General features: G+C 30.3%; 1 protein-coding gene across 1 annotated transcript in view; it reads left to right on the top strand.

Moving 5' to 3' along the window:
* Positions 1-19,340, top strand: part of TkR86C (Tachykinin-like receptor at 86C) — a 357,528-nt gene that overhangs the window by 213,155 nt on the left and 125,033 nt on the right. The window contains exon 4 of the mRNA XM_088228031.1: positions 18,433-18,567. Coding sequence (XP_088084157.1) covers positions 18,433-18,567 — 135 coding nt within the window. The remainder of the gene's footprint in view (positions 1-18,432; positions 18,568-19,340) is intronic.

Raw genomic sequence — 19,340 nt, 5'->3', positions numbered from 1 at the left:
TATTTTTTATTTTCTTCATGTATTTTTCTTCTTCTTTCAACGTCAAAGGACGTTTGACCTGCTTGTTTTTGTGAGCTATCCTGAGATGATAACGTCCAACGTCCAAGTCTTGTTTCTTTCATGCGGTCCACATGTCCCTCCAGAAGCATATTCTGCTTCTTCCCCATCTTTTATTCCTTTAACACCACAAACATACCTCATCGTCTCATTTCTGAACCGATCTCTAAGAGTTCTGCCTGCCAAGGAGCGAAGGGTTTTCATTTTTGCCACACTCAACTTTTTCTGTGCATCTTGATTTCTTATGTGTTTAAAAAATAGCTTAAATGTGTAGTAAAGCGCTGTACCCCTTTATTCATGCAGATGCTCATAAGATCATCTACATGGTATGGATGGCCACTAAACAAAAATCAACAATATAAATTTTGTTCACTTCCAGCTCGTCAAGATAGAATACAAACTCGTCCCAGACAATTTAAGGGTTGTCTAACCAAAAGGACTTTAAAATAAAAAATAAATATTTATAATTGTGAATATTAGATGGCGTTCAAATCGTCTTCAAGCGTATTATACTAAAAAGGTTTTCATTTAATAAATGCCAAAGGAAAAGGGACATCATTAAAATGGAGAGATAAATAAATAAAGAAATATATAAGTACCAATTTGTAAGTGATAAATACCCAAAACCAGTACGACTTTTGCTCAGAGACATTTCTCATTAATCGCACCCAGAGTGTTCAATATTTTGGAAGAACGTGTTAAGCTCTCAAAGACAAAAATTATTTCCAAGAAAGGAGTTAAGGACTGGATTTTCCTCAGTAGGGGGGGATTTGAGTAGGAAACTCCTTGATGATTTTCCGAATGCTTGAGTTTACTGTTTACCATATTGATGTGCCATATATATATTTTTTTAAATATTTTTTATAATTAATTTTTATGTTTTTAATCCTTTATTTTGTGGTGATATACTCATGTGTATGTGTCATATAATTGCCCGTCCCACCTCAACACATGACTTTTAGTATGTTGTACCATGGAGTTATTTTCTCAAATAATGTACAATAAACTTATGTATGTAAATAAATAAATATATACAGATAAAAGTGACCGCGTTGAAAACTGAAATTTTTATTTGGGCACTAGAATAGTCTTCAATGGTTGGGAATAACGTTATTATGTGGTAATTACCAGATTTCTCGGTTCCTTCTCGTATTTTTCGGACCTCGTCCAACCGGTTTTACAAAACCATAGAATCAAACCATCACAAGACCCGCTCCGTTTCTTGAGGCATATACAAACGGGGTTGCATGCGCAAAAAAAATGTAACGAAGTACCTGTCTAGATTTATTCGTCACACAACTTGAGATCGAGGATAAATTTGGTCAGATATTGTCAAGTATCAGTTAGATCAGGCCACGTGGTTCAAGATAGATTTTTAAATATCTACACGGGATCCGCATCAAATATGCCTGTTAAATACAAAATATACTTCTCAATTCATCGTGATAAATTAATTCTTAGAAAAAAAAAGGGGTAGGTGATTTTTGAAGCCTATTTAAAGAATGAAACCAAAATAATCTTAGCGAATCAATCTAGAAGTGATTTTTAAAAAAAACTTGTTCACTTACATCTCAATGAGATGCTTCACTTATCTGCTTGATTTCTCATCTTGAATTTCAGATCGCCTTGCACAGCTCGGATTCTTTATATTTTTGTTGGGAGCCCAGCTCCTAGCACGCTTGATATCAGCGTCAATCAATTTTTCTCTGTCCGCGATAATTGCGTCATTCGATTGGATACTCTACTTTTCGGAACTTCGATTGTGCCAACTTAACAAGTCGCCAAAAGCAAACGCCGGGCTATATGCTGTTTTTTTTTTACTCGTTACAATATGTACTTGTACATTATTAATAAAGTCTAAACATTATCGTGATGCCTGTCACAACAAAACTCGGTCACTAATAAAAATTATAAATATGAGTAGAAAAACTGTGTGTTGAGTGTATTTTTATTATAAAAAATAGAATAAGTATATGTTTGCGCTTTTTGCAATTCTCATGGGTGATCATTAAAAATACGAGACGATCCTATACGACATATAATGTTACCTCTGTTTTTGGGTCAGATATTTATAGCTAAATAACTTGGAACCTTAGCCAGCAAAGCATTTATGGGTCTAATTTCAGAATAATATAAACTTGGAAAACACGCCTATTATGGTTTTGATTTAGTTTTCATGGAAGATACCATAATAATAATAACAACGTTAACCTCCATTAAATATTGATTAATTGTGCTAAGTATAATACTTAAGCGACAATTCAGTAAAATTATTATAATTCTTTTTTTATCGTCGGAATTTTTAAAGTACCATACCACAATATATTTTGAAACCATATTTTAAGTTTGTCTAAATTTTTGTAGAGAGTAAAAGTCCTTGTCTACAAAAAAAACTCAAAACATTGTTGATAAATCCACCTGGTTCATGAAAAAGTATGGAAATCGAAAAAAATAAAATGTTCACGCGTTGCCTAGTATGTCGGTGAAATAATTTAATTAGATGAATCTCACCACCATAAATAAAAGTTTTCGCTCTTCAACTTCACAAACATCAACAGATGGAAGAATTGAAGGAATAAAGATGTTCAAATATGGGCAGAATGGTGAATGTTACACAGTGTGTAAAGTGGACACTTAAACCAGTTAATGACAGGTCATAAGCTCTGTACATGCCTAGACTTCAAAATTACCATCTCTAAAATGTCCTTCATCTTTGCTGTAATAAGTTAATAACATTAGAGTGTACTCGCATATTAGTCGCAAACCACGTCCAATCAACAGACAAGAAGTATAAAAATAAATAATTGTGAATTTCATAAGCAATCTTTTACATTATTTTCATAAACCACGATGTAAAAAAAGTACTAAAGAAATATATAAATAAATAACTATTTTCTTTAAATGTAAAGAAGTTAACTCTATTGTTCCTCAAAATGTCAACAACATTTCTTTTTCTCTTTTTTTCTTTCCCTTTCATATATTTACTACTTTTTTATTACCAACATAATTTCCTTATTTCTTTTTGATTTTTTTTAATGTATATCTTATCCTTTACTTTGTTATTTTCAATAAACAATATGTAGTTCCTTTCCAAACCAAAGTTTTAAAAATTTTCTTTTTCATCAAGGTTATTTTTTAGTAAATCTTAACTTTCAAACATTCTTTTCAAACTGTAGTTTTTTTTTTCTTCGTAATTTTTTATGTTGATTAATTCACAGATTTTTTAAATTTGTAACAGATATTACATTTATTTTTTATTAATAATTTCTTCTACTTCTACTTCTTCATCTCTGTCATTACTCAGTTCTGAAAGTCGTGATCGTTAGTACTTTCCTCGGCCATTTCATTGAAAATGCGTCTCCACCCTTTACGGCTTTGCACCCTCTCCACAGCTTCTTAGGTCGCCCGTGACATTTTTTTCACCTGGTTGATCCATCGAGCTGCAGTTCTGCCTCTGCTTCTTCACACTGCCCGTGATTATTATTTTCTGTAGACATTCTGAGTCACGTCTGGCTATTTCCGAAGAACCACAGAATACATTGGCAGCATTCGGCCGATATACAAACTTTCACGTTGAGTTCCTCCACTTATGACTTATTTCAACTTTTCTTAATAATTTTTTTTTAATGTTTACTTTTTGATGTTTTTGTAAAAAAAAACATTTTCAAATTAATTTTTCACTGTCGTTATTATAATTTTCAAAAGGTTTATTGAGCCGCAAAAATGAAAATGACATATTTTATAACAGCGCGTATTAAAAGCTTTTCAAGCTTTTTAGATCTGAAGTAAAACGGAAATGTTTCGAGAAGGGAGGGTTTTTTCTTTCGATTCTCTCCTAAAATGTGGGGATCCGTATGTTTCTGGAAAGGCTAGAAAAAACAAGAACCCTCCTGATTCTTGCAGCTAAATTGTTGCTCAATTCGCATGATAACTAAAAATGTTTGACTTGAATAACTAAAAATAATAACTAAAATAACTAAAAATGTTGGACCTCCCAGAAGAATTTCTGTTGTTTAGAATGAATTGCAAATATATGTATGTATGTGATTAAATTATTATGACCAGACCGCGAAACTTTAGAGGAACATTCCCCTTGGTAAGCTTTAAAAAAAATCATTTTAAAGTTTTTCCAAAGCGTAATTTAAAAAAATATTTTTTTATAATAAATCTTTTATTTCTCGGACAAGCATCCCTTCCGCAACCCCCTACTTCTCGTCGATAAAGAAATTTGCAATAAAAACGTATTTGACCAATGAAACAATACGCACCAGACACGGACAGGGGAAGCTGCTAGGTAGGAGAGAGGTAGAGGTTTGTGGAAGGACCGGACAAGCGTCCGAGATATTAAGGTTTTACTAATGACTTCTTGGAAAGATTTTATTAAAATTTCTATTAAAGCTTACCATGAGAAATGTAACTCTGAAGTTTCGCGGTCTGACCTTAAACTAGTATACGTGTATAAGTGTGTCTAAACCCCCACTTTTCGAATGTTCCTATTTTATTCCATTTAACGGCATTTATTTACTACCTTGTCCAAATTGGCTAAAATCTAATTCCATTAAATTTATTGATGAATAACATTAATTACTTTTATGTAAGTTAAAACAACTACATTCAATTATTTATGTATTTATTCATTTAAAATTCAACTCTTTTAAATATCAACGAACCTTTTTAGGCTTTTTAAGCTGTGCCCGTGTCAAGCCATAATTATAAACAATTAAAAATACACAGTCAAATTAAATAGATAAAATTATAATGACATGTTATGCAATAGAGTAACAATCCAGAAAAACTGGATATGAATATAAAATAATAAAATTCCAAAGAATACAATTTAAAAAAAAAAACAGGTGCTAAAATATAAATTATTCAAATTTAGAATCATACATTATCAAATATACAGAATAATAGTTTCATTAAATCAACAAAGTAATGGTACAATAGTAAAATATAGTAGTAAAAAAAAACAAAATAATTATATTATTGAAATCAAAAGAAAAATAATATATATAGAAAAACATAATTAATATGGTAATTGAGATATGGTTTCATGAAACAGACTCTTTACTATAGTAAGAAAAAGAAGTAATAAATAATATGCCAAATAAGACTGAGAACTTAATTAAATAATACATAAATACACAATGAAAAAACATAAAAATATTAAGATTTATAAAAAGCAAATAAAAGTAATAGTATGGAAGGAAAGCAGATTTGTCAATTTTATTTATTTGCTAATCTTGAACTTTAAAATAAAAGACAACCTCGTTCCTATCGATGTGCAATTGCAAATATTTTTTAAAAATACCATTGGCACTTGTGGAGTTTTTTATGGCTGCCGAAAGTTGATTAAAAAGAAAGGTAAAGTTTCTTTGAGCTAGCTTTGAATGAGTGGTAAGGCAAAGGTAATTAATCCTTCCTGCTGATCGCGTCTGTATATGTTGCTGTGTGCTGACTTTATTTACAGATTTCCAGAAGTTTAAATAAAGATAATAAGAAAACATTAAATTTGAAACGTTATTAAATTACGTTTTACTTTAATAATTAAATCTCTGGGTCCCTTAGGTGGAAAATCAAGGGGACATCAGATAGGAACTTAAACATCATTTAATTTGAACGGTGAGTGAGAGAATTAAAAGAGTGATTGGATGCGATAAAATAATTTCGGGAAGTCTCTTCTATTCCCCGGATATAATATCAAACGCTCTTGGAATTCGAATAGGTTTCGATATGAAATTTTATCTTATTTATAAAATTAAGTTTCTTGGAAGCAAGATAATTTTTTTAAGTCCTTAATTCGTCGGGCTGATACTTTAGAGACCCGATAGAAAATTCATTTACAGTTTTTAGTTAAAGTTTTGTATGCAAAATGTTTTTTTTGTTTATTCAAACATTTTATATACATACACAGTTTACATTCATATGCACAAAGGTGGGCATATTGCCTAAAAGCAATTTTTTCCTTCCTACCCAAAACCGTTAGATTTGAGAAAATCAGCGCTTTACAAACATATCGTTTTAATTATAAAATTAAAAACTTTTTTATTTTTTTTTAGACACGAAAATCAACTTAACATCTAAACTATACTGTGATGAGAGAAGTAGGTAAAAGTGGAAAGGAAAGGAGGAGAAAGGAAAAAGTTAAATTTTCAGATAGTTGCATTTTAATTGTGATTTAAATGTGAATAAAGAAGGAGTGTATCTGACATAAGTGGTAAGATTATTCTACGGTCGAACAACTAATTCTGTGAAATTAAAATTGAAATTGAACGGGTATTGAAAGGGGTCTCTCGTTACTAGAACGAAAAAATAGCCCATGCCATGTTTAGGGTTGAGTCATTAACTGAAATGATGCGACCCACCTTTTATACTCTTGCTGAGATCTCCCGTGGGGAGACAGCTCCTTTGATTATCCTGAATACGTGACACTATAGAAACTTTTAGATTTTTATGTATTTATTTATTTATTTATAATAATGTTCCCTCACTAGGGTGTCCCGTGCCGAGGGAAACATTTTACAAATTGTGAAACATGCTTAAGATTAGCTATTAAACAAAGTTAACATAACAATAACAATAAAAAAAAACCTAATTAATCCTATTAACCTAATTATAACTAACATAATAAACAATAAAAAACATTCATAAAAAAAACAAAACCAATTCATACAGACCAATTAAAAAAATTTCAGAAACAGTGCATACATTTTACTTATTTGGCTTGATCCAATTATCGATCCGTGCGCAACCCACCTCCACTGTCTATTTCTTAATTTCAATTTTGTATTCTGAGAACTTACTAATTGTCCTTATGGATAATATACATACTAATATAAGTTTTATATCCATCTCTACCTCCGCATTCATCCTAAAGGTTTTTTTTTTCCTCTTGTTCCCGTTCTTTATTGCTTTGCTTATGCATACAAACCTTTTTTCCTGGTATGTATATTTTGCACAATAGTTATTTTTCACGGGTCTGAGTCAATTCCTTCATTAATTTTTTTCGGCCTTTGGAAAGTGAATGTATTTTTCGGCATTTCAAAAATGATATAATTAAGCCAACATCAGTTTGACAAGCAGGGCCCTTTAGTCCCAGAAGGGTGTGTGTGGGATCACTGGTGCTGATGATCTCGTCAATTGGGTTGAAAAATATTAATGATAAGTTAAATTGCAAGACTTCCTCGGAACATCAAATGAAACAAAAATCATTAATTGCGAGAATTTATTGATACACAAGTATATTAGCGCAAGCCGTGAAGATTCCATCAATGAGTGAAATTTAGAATCCTTAGTAGTAACATAGCAATGTGATCATTTATCGACAATAACCATCATAATATAATTGTTATACATAATTTATATTAACCCAAATGAGTTGGTATTGTTATTAACAGTGAACATTATTTATACAATCTTAATATAAGTTACCAAAAATTTTACCATCAATTAAAGTAAAATGACCTTTACAATAATTATAAACCTTTATGAAATGATACTGTTTAAGATTCCACAATTCTCACCGTGTCACAGTTGGCATCAGGCAAATTCCGTGTCATTTTTGTAGTGTTAAGTGCCGGGAACTATGTTGAGTTTAATTTCAGCCCGTCGGCGACGGCGTCGTCTTTGTTTGTGTTATTTGTGTGTCTATGTATTTCAATTGCCTCTTTTAAAATTCGTGCACTGTAATTTCTAAGTTTACGAGTACGCAAAATCTTTGGTTCGAAAACGAAAAGATGTCCTGTGTCTATGTCTTCCACTATTACAAATTTTTTAGTGCCCTAGTAAAAATAAACGAAACAGAGCGAATCCAACTTACACGGGATCACCCAAAAAAGACTCATACACTGCATTTTGTTTACAAATGCAGTGCCCTATGCTCTATTTTGTGTAAAAATAAGACGTTGATGTTAATTTAAAACTTGTTTTGTTAAATATATTTAAAGGGCAAGAACTATTGGTTTTTTAAAATGCTAATCTTGCTTACACATCCTCAGATTCTCCGATGTAACGAGCAAAAGTTTTCTTGAAGTAAGATTTTTATACTAATTTTAGAAAGCCCTTTGTTTAACAAGAATCTGGAATGAATCATCGGAAAACTCTTCGTGTCGCCATTTCATTAAAGCCGGCATTTTTATCAGTTTTTAATGTTGAAAGTCTAAGTAAGTCAGCATTTTTAAATACTTAAGTAGGGAAAAAGTTTTTATTGGGAGTTGCAAAGTAAATTATTAATGAGGGTTTTTGTTAAACACGGTATGCATTTTGAACAATTTTTTATTTATTTTTAGTTTATATAATTTTTTATTATGTTTTTCGAATGTCCAAATTAATAAATAAAAAAAATATTGACTTCTGATAAAACGATACGGATTCGGTCTCAGAGCGTTTTTCCAGTAATCAACCTCAAGACCTTCCTTTCAGTAGTTCTGAGTAGCCCTTAGGTACAAACAGTGTCAGCCCGCACTTTCACAGCATACGTCATGACGGGTCTAACACGTGTCTTGTATATTCTAACCTTATATTCAATCGATAGGCATATCCTTATTTTTCTATATTACATCCCTCAGACACCCCGACGAGGTTGATGATTTGTTGACATGTTCTCGGACTTCAGTGAACAAATTGCTATAATTTGAGATTTCTACACCCAGGTTCCTGAAACTCGTGACCTGTTCCACTAGCTTGTTGTCAGTAGTCAGCCTTCACCTGAAAGGTTGTCTGGATTTTGTAAGACTTCTTTTTTGCTGGCTGATATTGACATATTAAGCCTTTGTCATCTTTGGATTAAGCTATTAACGGGTCATCGGCATAGCATGGAGGAAATATGGATGAGAATTAAGAAGGTGTTTTGTGAATGCGAACGAAAAAGTAAGCTGCGATCTGACTAGCGTTGAAGTTTATCACGGTGGTAATGAACGTAAGAACTATAGAGTACACTCAACAGAAGTGTGGGAGTGTGAAAATCCTAAGCTGTCTATGTTTAGACTATTTTAGTTGCCTACTATAAATAAGTATGTGGGTTTACAGATCTGGGAGCTTAATTGTATTTTTTTACATTGATTACCTGACCAACCCGTGTATTGAAGGTTAACAGGTATACACAAATATAAAGCGTTTTATTATCATTAAAAAATATTGTTTATTATTTCGAATACTTTTGTTTTATTATTTAATGTTTTTTTAAGGCCATCAACATATTTAATTAACTTTTTAGAATGTTTTTTTGTTTTAATTTCTTCATGGGTTTAATTCGTAGTTTCACTTCTTCCTAGAAATTTATAACTTAGTCAAAACTCGTTTTTGTTTTGATCGTTTAAACAAATTAAGGAGATTTTCTCTCAAAACTTATGCTTTTTGATCATCATTATAACTTAATTTCTTTTATATTCATCATAATCATAACTTCTTAAAAAGTCTATAAAAACATATTTTCCTACAATATTTTCAATATGTTCAAATATTTCAACAAAGATGGAGATTACCTTTTAAGAAAAAATCTGGAAGTCAGCGTATTTATGTGGCTTATAATATATCATTTGATGTTTTTAATGATTAGTCTACACACTGTGTAACATTTACCAGTCTGCTTGAAAATCCATTTGTATTCAATTCTTCTATTTGGTAATTTCTAATGGCGTAAAAAAGCGGTAACTTAATGTTTGTGAGAATGAATGTTACAGATCGAGTCATTTATTTTTTTAATCATAACTTTACGTCAACAACAATATTAAAATAAATAAAAAGATATTCCAAGAGAGATACAGAATATTTTTGAGAAGATAATACAAAAATCTAAGCATTTATTCAACTAAGGACGTAGCGTTGGCGGATTTGAATGCTTGGAGTATGTAACACTATTTTGGATACATTTCTAAAATCAGGGGTGAAAAAATTCGGTAAAATTTGAATAGGGTTGAGGTTCCGTAGCTGTAGTATTGCGGACTCATAGAACAGAGGTCCGAGGTTTTTACCCCATTCTACCCTAACTTGATTTACATTTTTTAATAATAAAATATTTACAACTGTTTTAAAATGCCCCCAAGTTGAAATATTTAGATTAATCATAAGAACGCAAAAATTTATTAAAAAAAGAAAATCCAGCATGTACGTTAGTATATATGTATACAATTCAACACTTTTACCTTACGAAAATTTACAGATTTTAAGAACTACAGATATTATTTTCAAATAAAAGTACTTGTTAGTTACTAATTTTAATTTTGAGGCCGTTTTCTAAAAGTTGGAAATAACTGATATAGAAAATGAGAATCCAATCGTGACGAAGTGAATTTCGAACCTTGGGACCTCTGATACGTGAATCTATAATACTACCACGGAACTACAGCCCGGCACATTAACAAGACACTTACAAACAGTATCCAAAATCATTGCATGTCATTGAAAATCGTTGTTTAACATAAAAAATATCTGTTTATCGCGATCATCATAGCGATCAAAAGTTCTTAACCATCATTTATATCCGTAAGTAATTTTTATCGCGTCGGTAGTTACCGACAAGTGTGACCATTGTGATTGAGCTGCTGAAGAAACTACTTACTTTTTTCTCCTGAGTTTCTACTCTTTTTTATTTTTTTAACACTTTATGTTATCTGCAGTTTATAGCCATTAAAGGGCGGGTATATTGTCTTAAGGCAATTTCTTCCTATCTACCTACCCAAACCGATGAATTTGAAAAAATAAGTAGTATTTATGAATACACAGTTGTTGTTTTTTATTTTTTGTTAAAACTTAAATTTATTTATGTAAAAATCTATATTTTACTTTGAAGAAAGAACGAGGTAAAAATGTAAAGGAAATAAAAAGGTGAAAGGAAAATTAAAAAATTCTGCTACTCTCTACTCTCTACTTTCTTTTTCCATTAAATTCTACTATCAATATTTACTAACTTATTTACGCCATTTCTTTTTTTGGAAATGGACAATTTTCAAATACATGTATTATGTCCCAAAATTTAAATAAATAAATAAAAAATAGCCGAATAATTGTATTTATTTCACTCGATTGTTGAGCAGTAGGTACACAAGTTTGTATCGTTTACAAATTCATACAATATTCCATTATATATTAACATATTTTAAGGGTGTTTCAATTCTTAAGAGTTTATTCTAAACGGCTCTCAAATATTGTAGGAATATTTTTTGAGCATTTCTTCGAAAAATACTCTAAACTCAGTGTAAAAGCTACGATAAAGGTGAAATTTATACGATTCACCACCCTTTAAAAGGGTTTCTATATTGTATATACTTAGAAGCGTGAAGTGCGAATTCTGAAAACTACGGTATAAAGCAATATTTAACTTTTCTAGTACATCAAACAATTAAAATTATAATTGGTTTATAAACTGTGGATAATTCGATTTAATGGGTTACTTTTTTATATTTAATAACTTAATTTTAAGCTTTGAAATTGGAAAATTGCCAAAAGTAGAAAAAAAAATGTTTAGATTTAAGTATGACACTGTCAAAATACCCTTACTAAAAATTTCATTTAAACCGCATACGAGTGCATACTGGCATTGTCACTAATTATTCTATTTTTTTTAAATAAATATTTACGTTTTTATGGTAAACCCAAATATTTCATTTTCAGGTCCATTTTTAAAGAGTTGTAAATAACTCACTATTAGAAAATGGGAATCAAGTATTTATTGAGCATCAAAAGTAACAACTAGAGATGCGTTTTAATAAACTTATATTGTTGTTGAAAATACATTATTGTTTCATTATACTGAGTACATTTTTATATGTATATCTGTGGTCAAAACTTGCGAAAATTTAAATCTTCTAAGTCGTTTCTCTCACTTTGGCGCATTTAGAGTTGTGGCACTTTAGATGGAGGGGGCATGATATATCTACTCAATTGCGTTATTAATGACACGCACGAAACTGTATTCTTCATCCTACCGGACACATATAATAAGAATGGCTAGTTTTTTTCAACACCTAATTAACCTTCTTCACATCATATTTATTTCTTTAATTTATTCATGACGCATGTGGTAATTTTTTTACGACGCTCTTTTTCATTTCAAATAATATTTTTCCCATAGTGTCATCAATATTTTACGAGGGCTTTGAATCGCGACCGAGACTATTTCTCTTATATTTTCGCGCGCTGAAGGTGGTATTTTTACAAACAAATGTCAGCGTTTCGATCCTTACAATTTCGTAAAGTTATTGCCTCGTATTTTATCAAATCGTATCTCATAAGTACTATTGACAATAACGATTCCTTTTTTGTATAAATGAAGCTTTTCTCATAATTGCTGTCGTAAATCCAATAAAAGAGAAAAATATCTCTTTAGTCAAACACTAAAGTTCTGATCAAAAAAATTAATGGATTTTCTCACTTTGGTGTTAACAAAGATAGTACACTTGGGCTAAAAAATTAGAAAAAATGTTTTAGTATTCAATTTATAAAGACACCCGTAGGCGTCTATGTAAATGTGGACTATCTCAAATTCATTACGCGATTTTCTAAACTCAATTCTAAGAAATCAATTTGCATACTAAAGATTAGTCGTCATAACTTTGATAAATATAAATATGTGTTTTAAGACATTGTTTAATTTTTTCAAACTAATAGTAGAGAAATAATTATAGGTCTGTGGTAATGTCGCAGACTCGGGATCAGGGGGTCCGAGGTTCGCAACCAGCTATAACACAAGCAGCTCCCATATTCCAATAAGGTTATTTATTACAACGACTAACAGAAAATGCTCCAAAATCAAATATTTATTTTTGAAAAAAGTTTTCCGTAGTGTAGATGTTAAGACTTTTGACTCGCACCCGGAAGAATCCGGGTTTAATTTCAGGTGAGAACACAAAAGCATTTTACCTTAACCCTTGGTATTATGTCTTGTGATTACCCTTTTTGGACCTCCTAACCGTATGAAAAGCAAAAAAAAATAAAAATATTGTGTTCTTTACATTATTTCTAAGACTTTTGCGACCGTTTATATGCAAATTGAAATGTTTTGGGTTAATTTCGACGTGTCTTTTGCACTATTTGTCGACATTTCTAATCTCATTGCACCATTTTCATTAATCTTGAGGATGGATGATTTTCCAATTGCTTCGCATTGTTAGTGATTGATTGGCACGGTTGGCCATCATATTTATTTGATGTCCCGACTATTTTCAGAAAAAAACCCTCTTAATGTGCATCACGTAGACTCATAAAAATTAAATTCTTCTGTCATCATAACACTAATATAGTTTCCAGACCTCTACCTAGAATGATCAGACTCATTAAAAAATCGGGATCTCAGTGAGATCAAAAATAAAAATCACGATGTAAATCAAATATCTATTCTAATCAATCAAAAATAAATCATTGCATTCAATAAATTTCTTGTTATTTTAATCAGCCTGAATCCGATAGCGTTGGTCGTTTATTTTTATTTGTATTTACTTTCTTTAAAATTTGTTTCGTTTTTGGTATTTCTGTTGCTATCTGTTTTGCATGTTTCCGTTATGTTGTTATGTTTAAAATGGAAAATGACCGTAAATTTTATTTTTTTTTAAAATCTAAATCTTTAGTTCAATATTTGTATAGTTGGCTTAAATTTTTTTTATTGTGTTTCTATTTTTTCACAATGATATCAATTTACTGTTTAATTTTTCCCCTTCTGGGGATCTGAAGTCATAGATGGATAGTTTTGATTCGTGTGAATTCAAATAAAAAACATTTTTGTTAATTATTATGAAAAAGTTACGATAATACCGGAAAAAAACAAAGAAAAAATTCCTAGAACTTTAACAACGATGAAACAATCAAACAGTATTTTTATTAATACAACGAAGATTGTATTTTTCTCAACAACGTCTTGAGTATGTCCAAATGCTTGCAGACTGGTTGGACTAAACCAACAACAGGTCAAAAGCCCTGTAAATGCCTAGACTTCCATATTTTCTACTCGATTTTTTTTCTCTCTGTTGCAACAAATTTAAATTTTATTTTGTATTTATTTAACGCACATGTTTGAGAAAAGTTTCAAATTGACTAACGTTCTGAGACTTAATTCTTTAAAAAACTCATTTTCATATGCTTTTAAGAATTTTATTTTATTTAATTTTTGAGCTACGATGTCATAAAATCGTAAAGAATTTTTTTTTTAATATCTTCAAGGAATAATTAGAAATTCTTCCTCATAAAATGTTCAAGAAGACCTTACAAGATTATAATGATATACTAATAAAATGTTGTGGGTACGCAATTTTCAGAAATTTTAATTGGCACAAATTGCTTTTTAAGTATTAAAATAATTTTTCTTTCTTCCAGCATTCAGCAAAAAATAAATTTCCTAGCTTTTCATGAAATTTCGCTTCTCGTTTTTTTTATTTACCGCTGAAAGAATTGAAGACATACTCTATACATTGTAGACTGAATGATAAATGTTACCGAGTGCTTAAAGTTAAAATTTCTAACCAGATAATTAAAGGTATAATATATTATTTTATCAAGGAGGTTCTCTATCTTATTTGAAATATCTGTTTATATCAGAATTCAATTATCCCGCCTGATCTGCACACAGTAATTAGAGAAGCGAGAAGTAACATACCTATTGCAATAAGTTAATACTTAGAACCAAATAAACAAGGCAAAAAAAATGCATTAATTTTTAATATTAAAAAAAAATAGAGTGCTTTACTTGTATTGATATATTGTATCATAATTTAATTAATGTTTTCATTTAATTTAAATAGGTTATTAGTCAATTAATGTGACAATTTAATTTATCAATTGAAAACCGTTTTCACTAAACAAATCTACAAAAAGTAAAATTTTCAAAAGGTTTTTTATACTGTTTTATAGAAATTCCAAACTAAGTATCCAAACTTTCCGAATTTTCACAAAAACGAAAAATTAACACATTTTGCTGTAGGAAAAGTTGATTTATGTTAGGATATAACATAGTCTTATAATTTTTCTTTTTCATGAAATCATTATTAACAGTTTTTTTTATTATATTTTATATACCAACATGGATAGGTATAAATCGAGTTTTTCTACTGATATTTTTTGGTGGAACTGCATTTTAATTGTAATAATAAAAATACGTAGATAGTTTTAATCCACTTTTATTTATCAATTTTTACCAGTGACCGGGTTTCATCGTGACCAACGTCGTTAGACTAGTGGGAGAATAAACAAATTTACTTGTTACATATACAAGTGCAAGCAGGGGTTGTAAACCATGATTTTATATGATTATGGCAATTAAAGAGTTTAAATTCACTTTAGAGTTTCATGTCGCTAGTAAAAATTTATAAATAAAAGTATAATCAAACGATAAACTTTTTTTTATTATTTTAATGTTTAGGTATTTTTTTTCTGAAATACTTTCATATTATTACTTAATTTAAAATTTATTCAATCCAATTTAACTGACTAAAACTTCGCATATACACCGTTTTGCAAAAAAAATATATATCTCACCCATTTGGTTATATATCACATTTTGGTTTTTTCTAGATATTTCGCTTTGTGAATGGTCCTTGATTTCGGGGAAACCTTTAAATTTATTTATAATATCAGTATTATAATTTGATAAATGTTAGTAGGCTTTCCAATAAAATAAAATTTCATTAAATTAATTTATGATTGGTTAATCTGATTTTTTTTAGGAAAAAGCTTATATTTGCGTTCTTATTAATTTACCGAATTATTTCTATTTTGGGAGAATTATTAATGATCTGTAAATACGAGTAACTATAAACATAGCGATCAAGCTTTGGTAAAGTGGGGTGAGACTTAGACCTCTGATTCGTGAGTTAACGGCACTTAATAGTCACAGAACCACAACCCGATTCAAATTAGAATCCTAATACCCGTATGCAGAGACAAACCTTAAGGTGAGGAAAGAACATTCTATTGTCTTCACTTTCGGGTTATTCTCGGCATTTGAAATTAGAATGTACTTTCCTCACCTTAAGTTTTTTGTCTTTGCATACGGGTATAAGTCAGGATTCTTCCCAATGAAAACATATCTTGCTGATAAAATATAAAAGCCGTGTATGATTCGATCGTTAGGTGATTATTAAGTATTATTTCATATAATGCCGTGCCGGATCAAAACTCAAATAAATTTATGAGTATTGTTTTAGACTTTACAAGTTTCTGATTTGATTATTATTATAAAATCTTCACGGCAGAACCCGTTTTATCACCTTTAAAAGACCCTCAAACTAGCGGGCTATTTATTTATTTATATATAATATATTGACCTATTTGCATTTATGTGTATACAAACTATGGTTATAACATACCTTCTTTTTTTTGTTTATTTTTTACTAACTTTTGGTAACTTAAATTTTGTTTTAATAATGTATATTTTCATCTATCTATGAACAAAATCTATCTACTTGTTTATAAAATTTTGAGTAAAAACAATTTCTTCTTAAATTTTAAAAGAAAACCCATGAAATGTTTTATTCGTTTAATTTGAACTAAATTGGATCAATTCTTACCATTTTAAAGTAGACAATAGGAACATACTAAAAATATTTTTAAACTTAAATGTTGCGAAGAAAACCCATGAAATGTATTATTTGTTTCATTTTAAACTCAATTAGATCATTCTTCGCAGTTTTGAAGTAAAAATTGTAATTTCTTTAAAAAGTGTTCTGAAATACTCTGACAGATATCAATCTTTTTTCAGCAAATAACGTCAAGTGTGACAGCTCCACAATAAAAATATCACTTTTCTGACATTCCTTAGCTATTACCTTTTTATTAGCGGCCATAAAAGAACATCGTGGCTCAGAAGATAATAATTTACGGGGGCGTTTTGTGACCTCAGATCATCAAATATTCTCTATAAATCCACAGATCAAAACAAATGTGATTCAGTGAACCTGCTATAAAATATGCCAACTCCACAAATTATTTTATTTATCCGATATTTGTGAGAAGTACAAAAATGTATTTCCTGTACTTAAGACGTATTAGGGGCTGGTTGAGTAATCAGAATACGCACATGTTAGAACTTCTATCCATACGTCTTTACATTTTTTGTATATTTAATTTATTATATTGAATTTTTCTACTGACATTTCTTGGTGAAACTGCATTTTAATTATAGTGATAAAAATACGTTTATAGTTTTATTCCACTTTTATTTGAATTTTATTACTAGTGACCGGGTTTTGTCGTGACCAACATCGTCAAACTGGTGGGAGACTAAACAATTTTCTATGTTATATACAAGTGCAAGCAAGGGTTGTAAATCTTGATTTTAAAAAAATTATAATATTGAGGAGTTAAAATTAAAATAATTAAAGTATAAAGTAATAATATTTGTATGTTTTTGTTTGTAATTGTATAAGTTTTGTTTGAATTTAAGTAATAAAAACCGGTGAAAATCATATAATTTTATAAGGTTTTATAATGAAAATGTAAATTCTAAACTCTTTTCTCAATCCAATGAAGTACTTATTATGTTCTTCTGGATTATTTTCTTTGAGCACAAAGATGCTAAGGCTACCAGATTATAGAGAGTTTTTTTGGGAAGCTCTTCTCGTTTGACAACGAGAAAATTTTCCGTGTGTGTGGGCACCGCCAAGGAGACTTATGTCCTTAAATGCGGTGTGCGGTATGTAGTGGCTGTATGACGTCATGGTGAAGGTATTTTGTCCTTAACTTCCGATTGTAATCGCGGCCCTGGACTGGCACCTGAAGCGTTAGACTGATCATATTTTTTTTCTGCAACAGGTGATCGAAATACGTTGCATATACGATAGTGAGTAATCAGTTCAATAAAATATATTTTAATTTGTTGCAACAGAGGGAAAATATTTTTGAGAATAGAATATGGAAGTCTAGGCATTTACAGGGCTTATGACCTGTTTTCCCTCTGTTGCTACAAATTTAAATATGAATTACTGCCTAGGGAGAAAATTCATCCAGTCTGCAAGCATAAGGACATAGTTAAAACATTGTTGATTTAACTACCTGGGAAAAGGAGAAGAATAAAACTTGGCAAATTGTTTTTAGGCGTCGCCTAGTACGTGAATTGGTTCAGACGGATGAATCTCACCCTCATTATAAAGGTTTCAGCTGTTTTACTAAACAAAAGTCAACAGATGGAAGAGTTGAGGAAATGTGGATATTAAAACATAGGCAGAATAGTGAATGTTACACAGTGTATAAAATGGCTACTTAAACCAGCTAATAACAGGTCATAATCCCTGTAAATGTCGAGACTTCCATATTCCCTTCTCAAAAATGTTTTCACTCAGTTGCAATAAATTGACATATGAAATATTCCGTAGAGAAGAAATCTAGCCAGTCTGCAAGAATTTGGACATACTCAAAACATTGTTGAAAATGTATTTCCGTTACTCATTTCAGATATCAAGCGATCGTCTGGCCCATGAAGCCAAGAATGTCCAAAACGTGTTCCCTTGTGATGATAGGAGTAATATGGCTTACTGGGATGGCTCTAGCGATTCCCTGCCTCCTGTACTCGTCAACTGTCACTTACAAGTAAGTCTAATCATAATCAACTATTTTGGTATCAAAATCAAACAATGATATGAGTCTACTTATTCCAATTATTTATTTTTATTGAACAACAAAAAATTAGACAATATAGAAATATCAGGCTTTTTTTAACAATTATAAATTTATTAATTAAAGACAAGATCTGGACTATTTATTTAGTGGTCGTTTAAATAGTTGAAAACCAAAACCAAAAAAGTCCAGATCTTGTCTTTAGTTAACAATACGACAAAGACGGGTCATTGGAGAAATAAGGCTATGGTTGGTTCTATGCTGATCGATGTACAGTACTTCATTGTTTCTCAACCTACGAGTCGGAATATTGAATTTTACTTGTTCTAGTAATGATGAAACATCGATTATACCATTTTGTACGCCAAACATATATATGGAATCAATATTAGTTCTACGTTTTTGTAGACTAGAAATATTTAACATTGACTCTATATCAGCGTAAGAATAATTACCTCTCTTCAGTCCAAGCATCCATGCTACTTTTCGAAACAAGCGATGTTGGACTGATTCAATGTGATTAATAATAAGGGTTATAAAATACTATCGAGTAAAAATGTATTTTTTTGCTTATTAGTAGCATTAAAATAATTTTTATTTTTTCATATTAAACTCCCGCGAAAACGGTTCATTGCGTTGGCCACGCCCCTTTAACGTTACGATTTGTTTGAATTTGGACAATTGTTTGTGACTAATTAAATTTAAACAGAACGTCGTCACGAATCTTGGCGTCACAATTGGACGTA

This window comes from Micrasema longulum, unplaced genomic scaffold, assembly GCF_059751315.1.
Source record: "Micrasema longulum isolate JH-2025_06_02 unplaced genomic scaffold, ASM5975131v1 h1tg000557l, whole genome shotgun sequence".
Taxonomy (NCBI): domain Eukaryota; kingdom Metazoa; phylum Arthropoda; class Insecta; order Trichoptera; family Brachycentridae; genus Micrasema; species Micrasema longulum.
The sequence above is the reverse complement of the archived record's forward strand: the minus strand, read 5'-3'. Positions and strand labels throughout refer to the sequence as shown.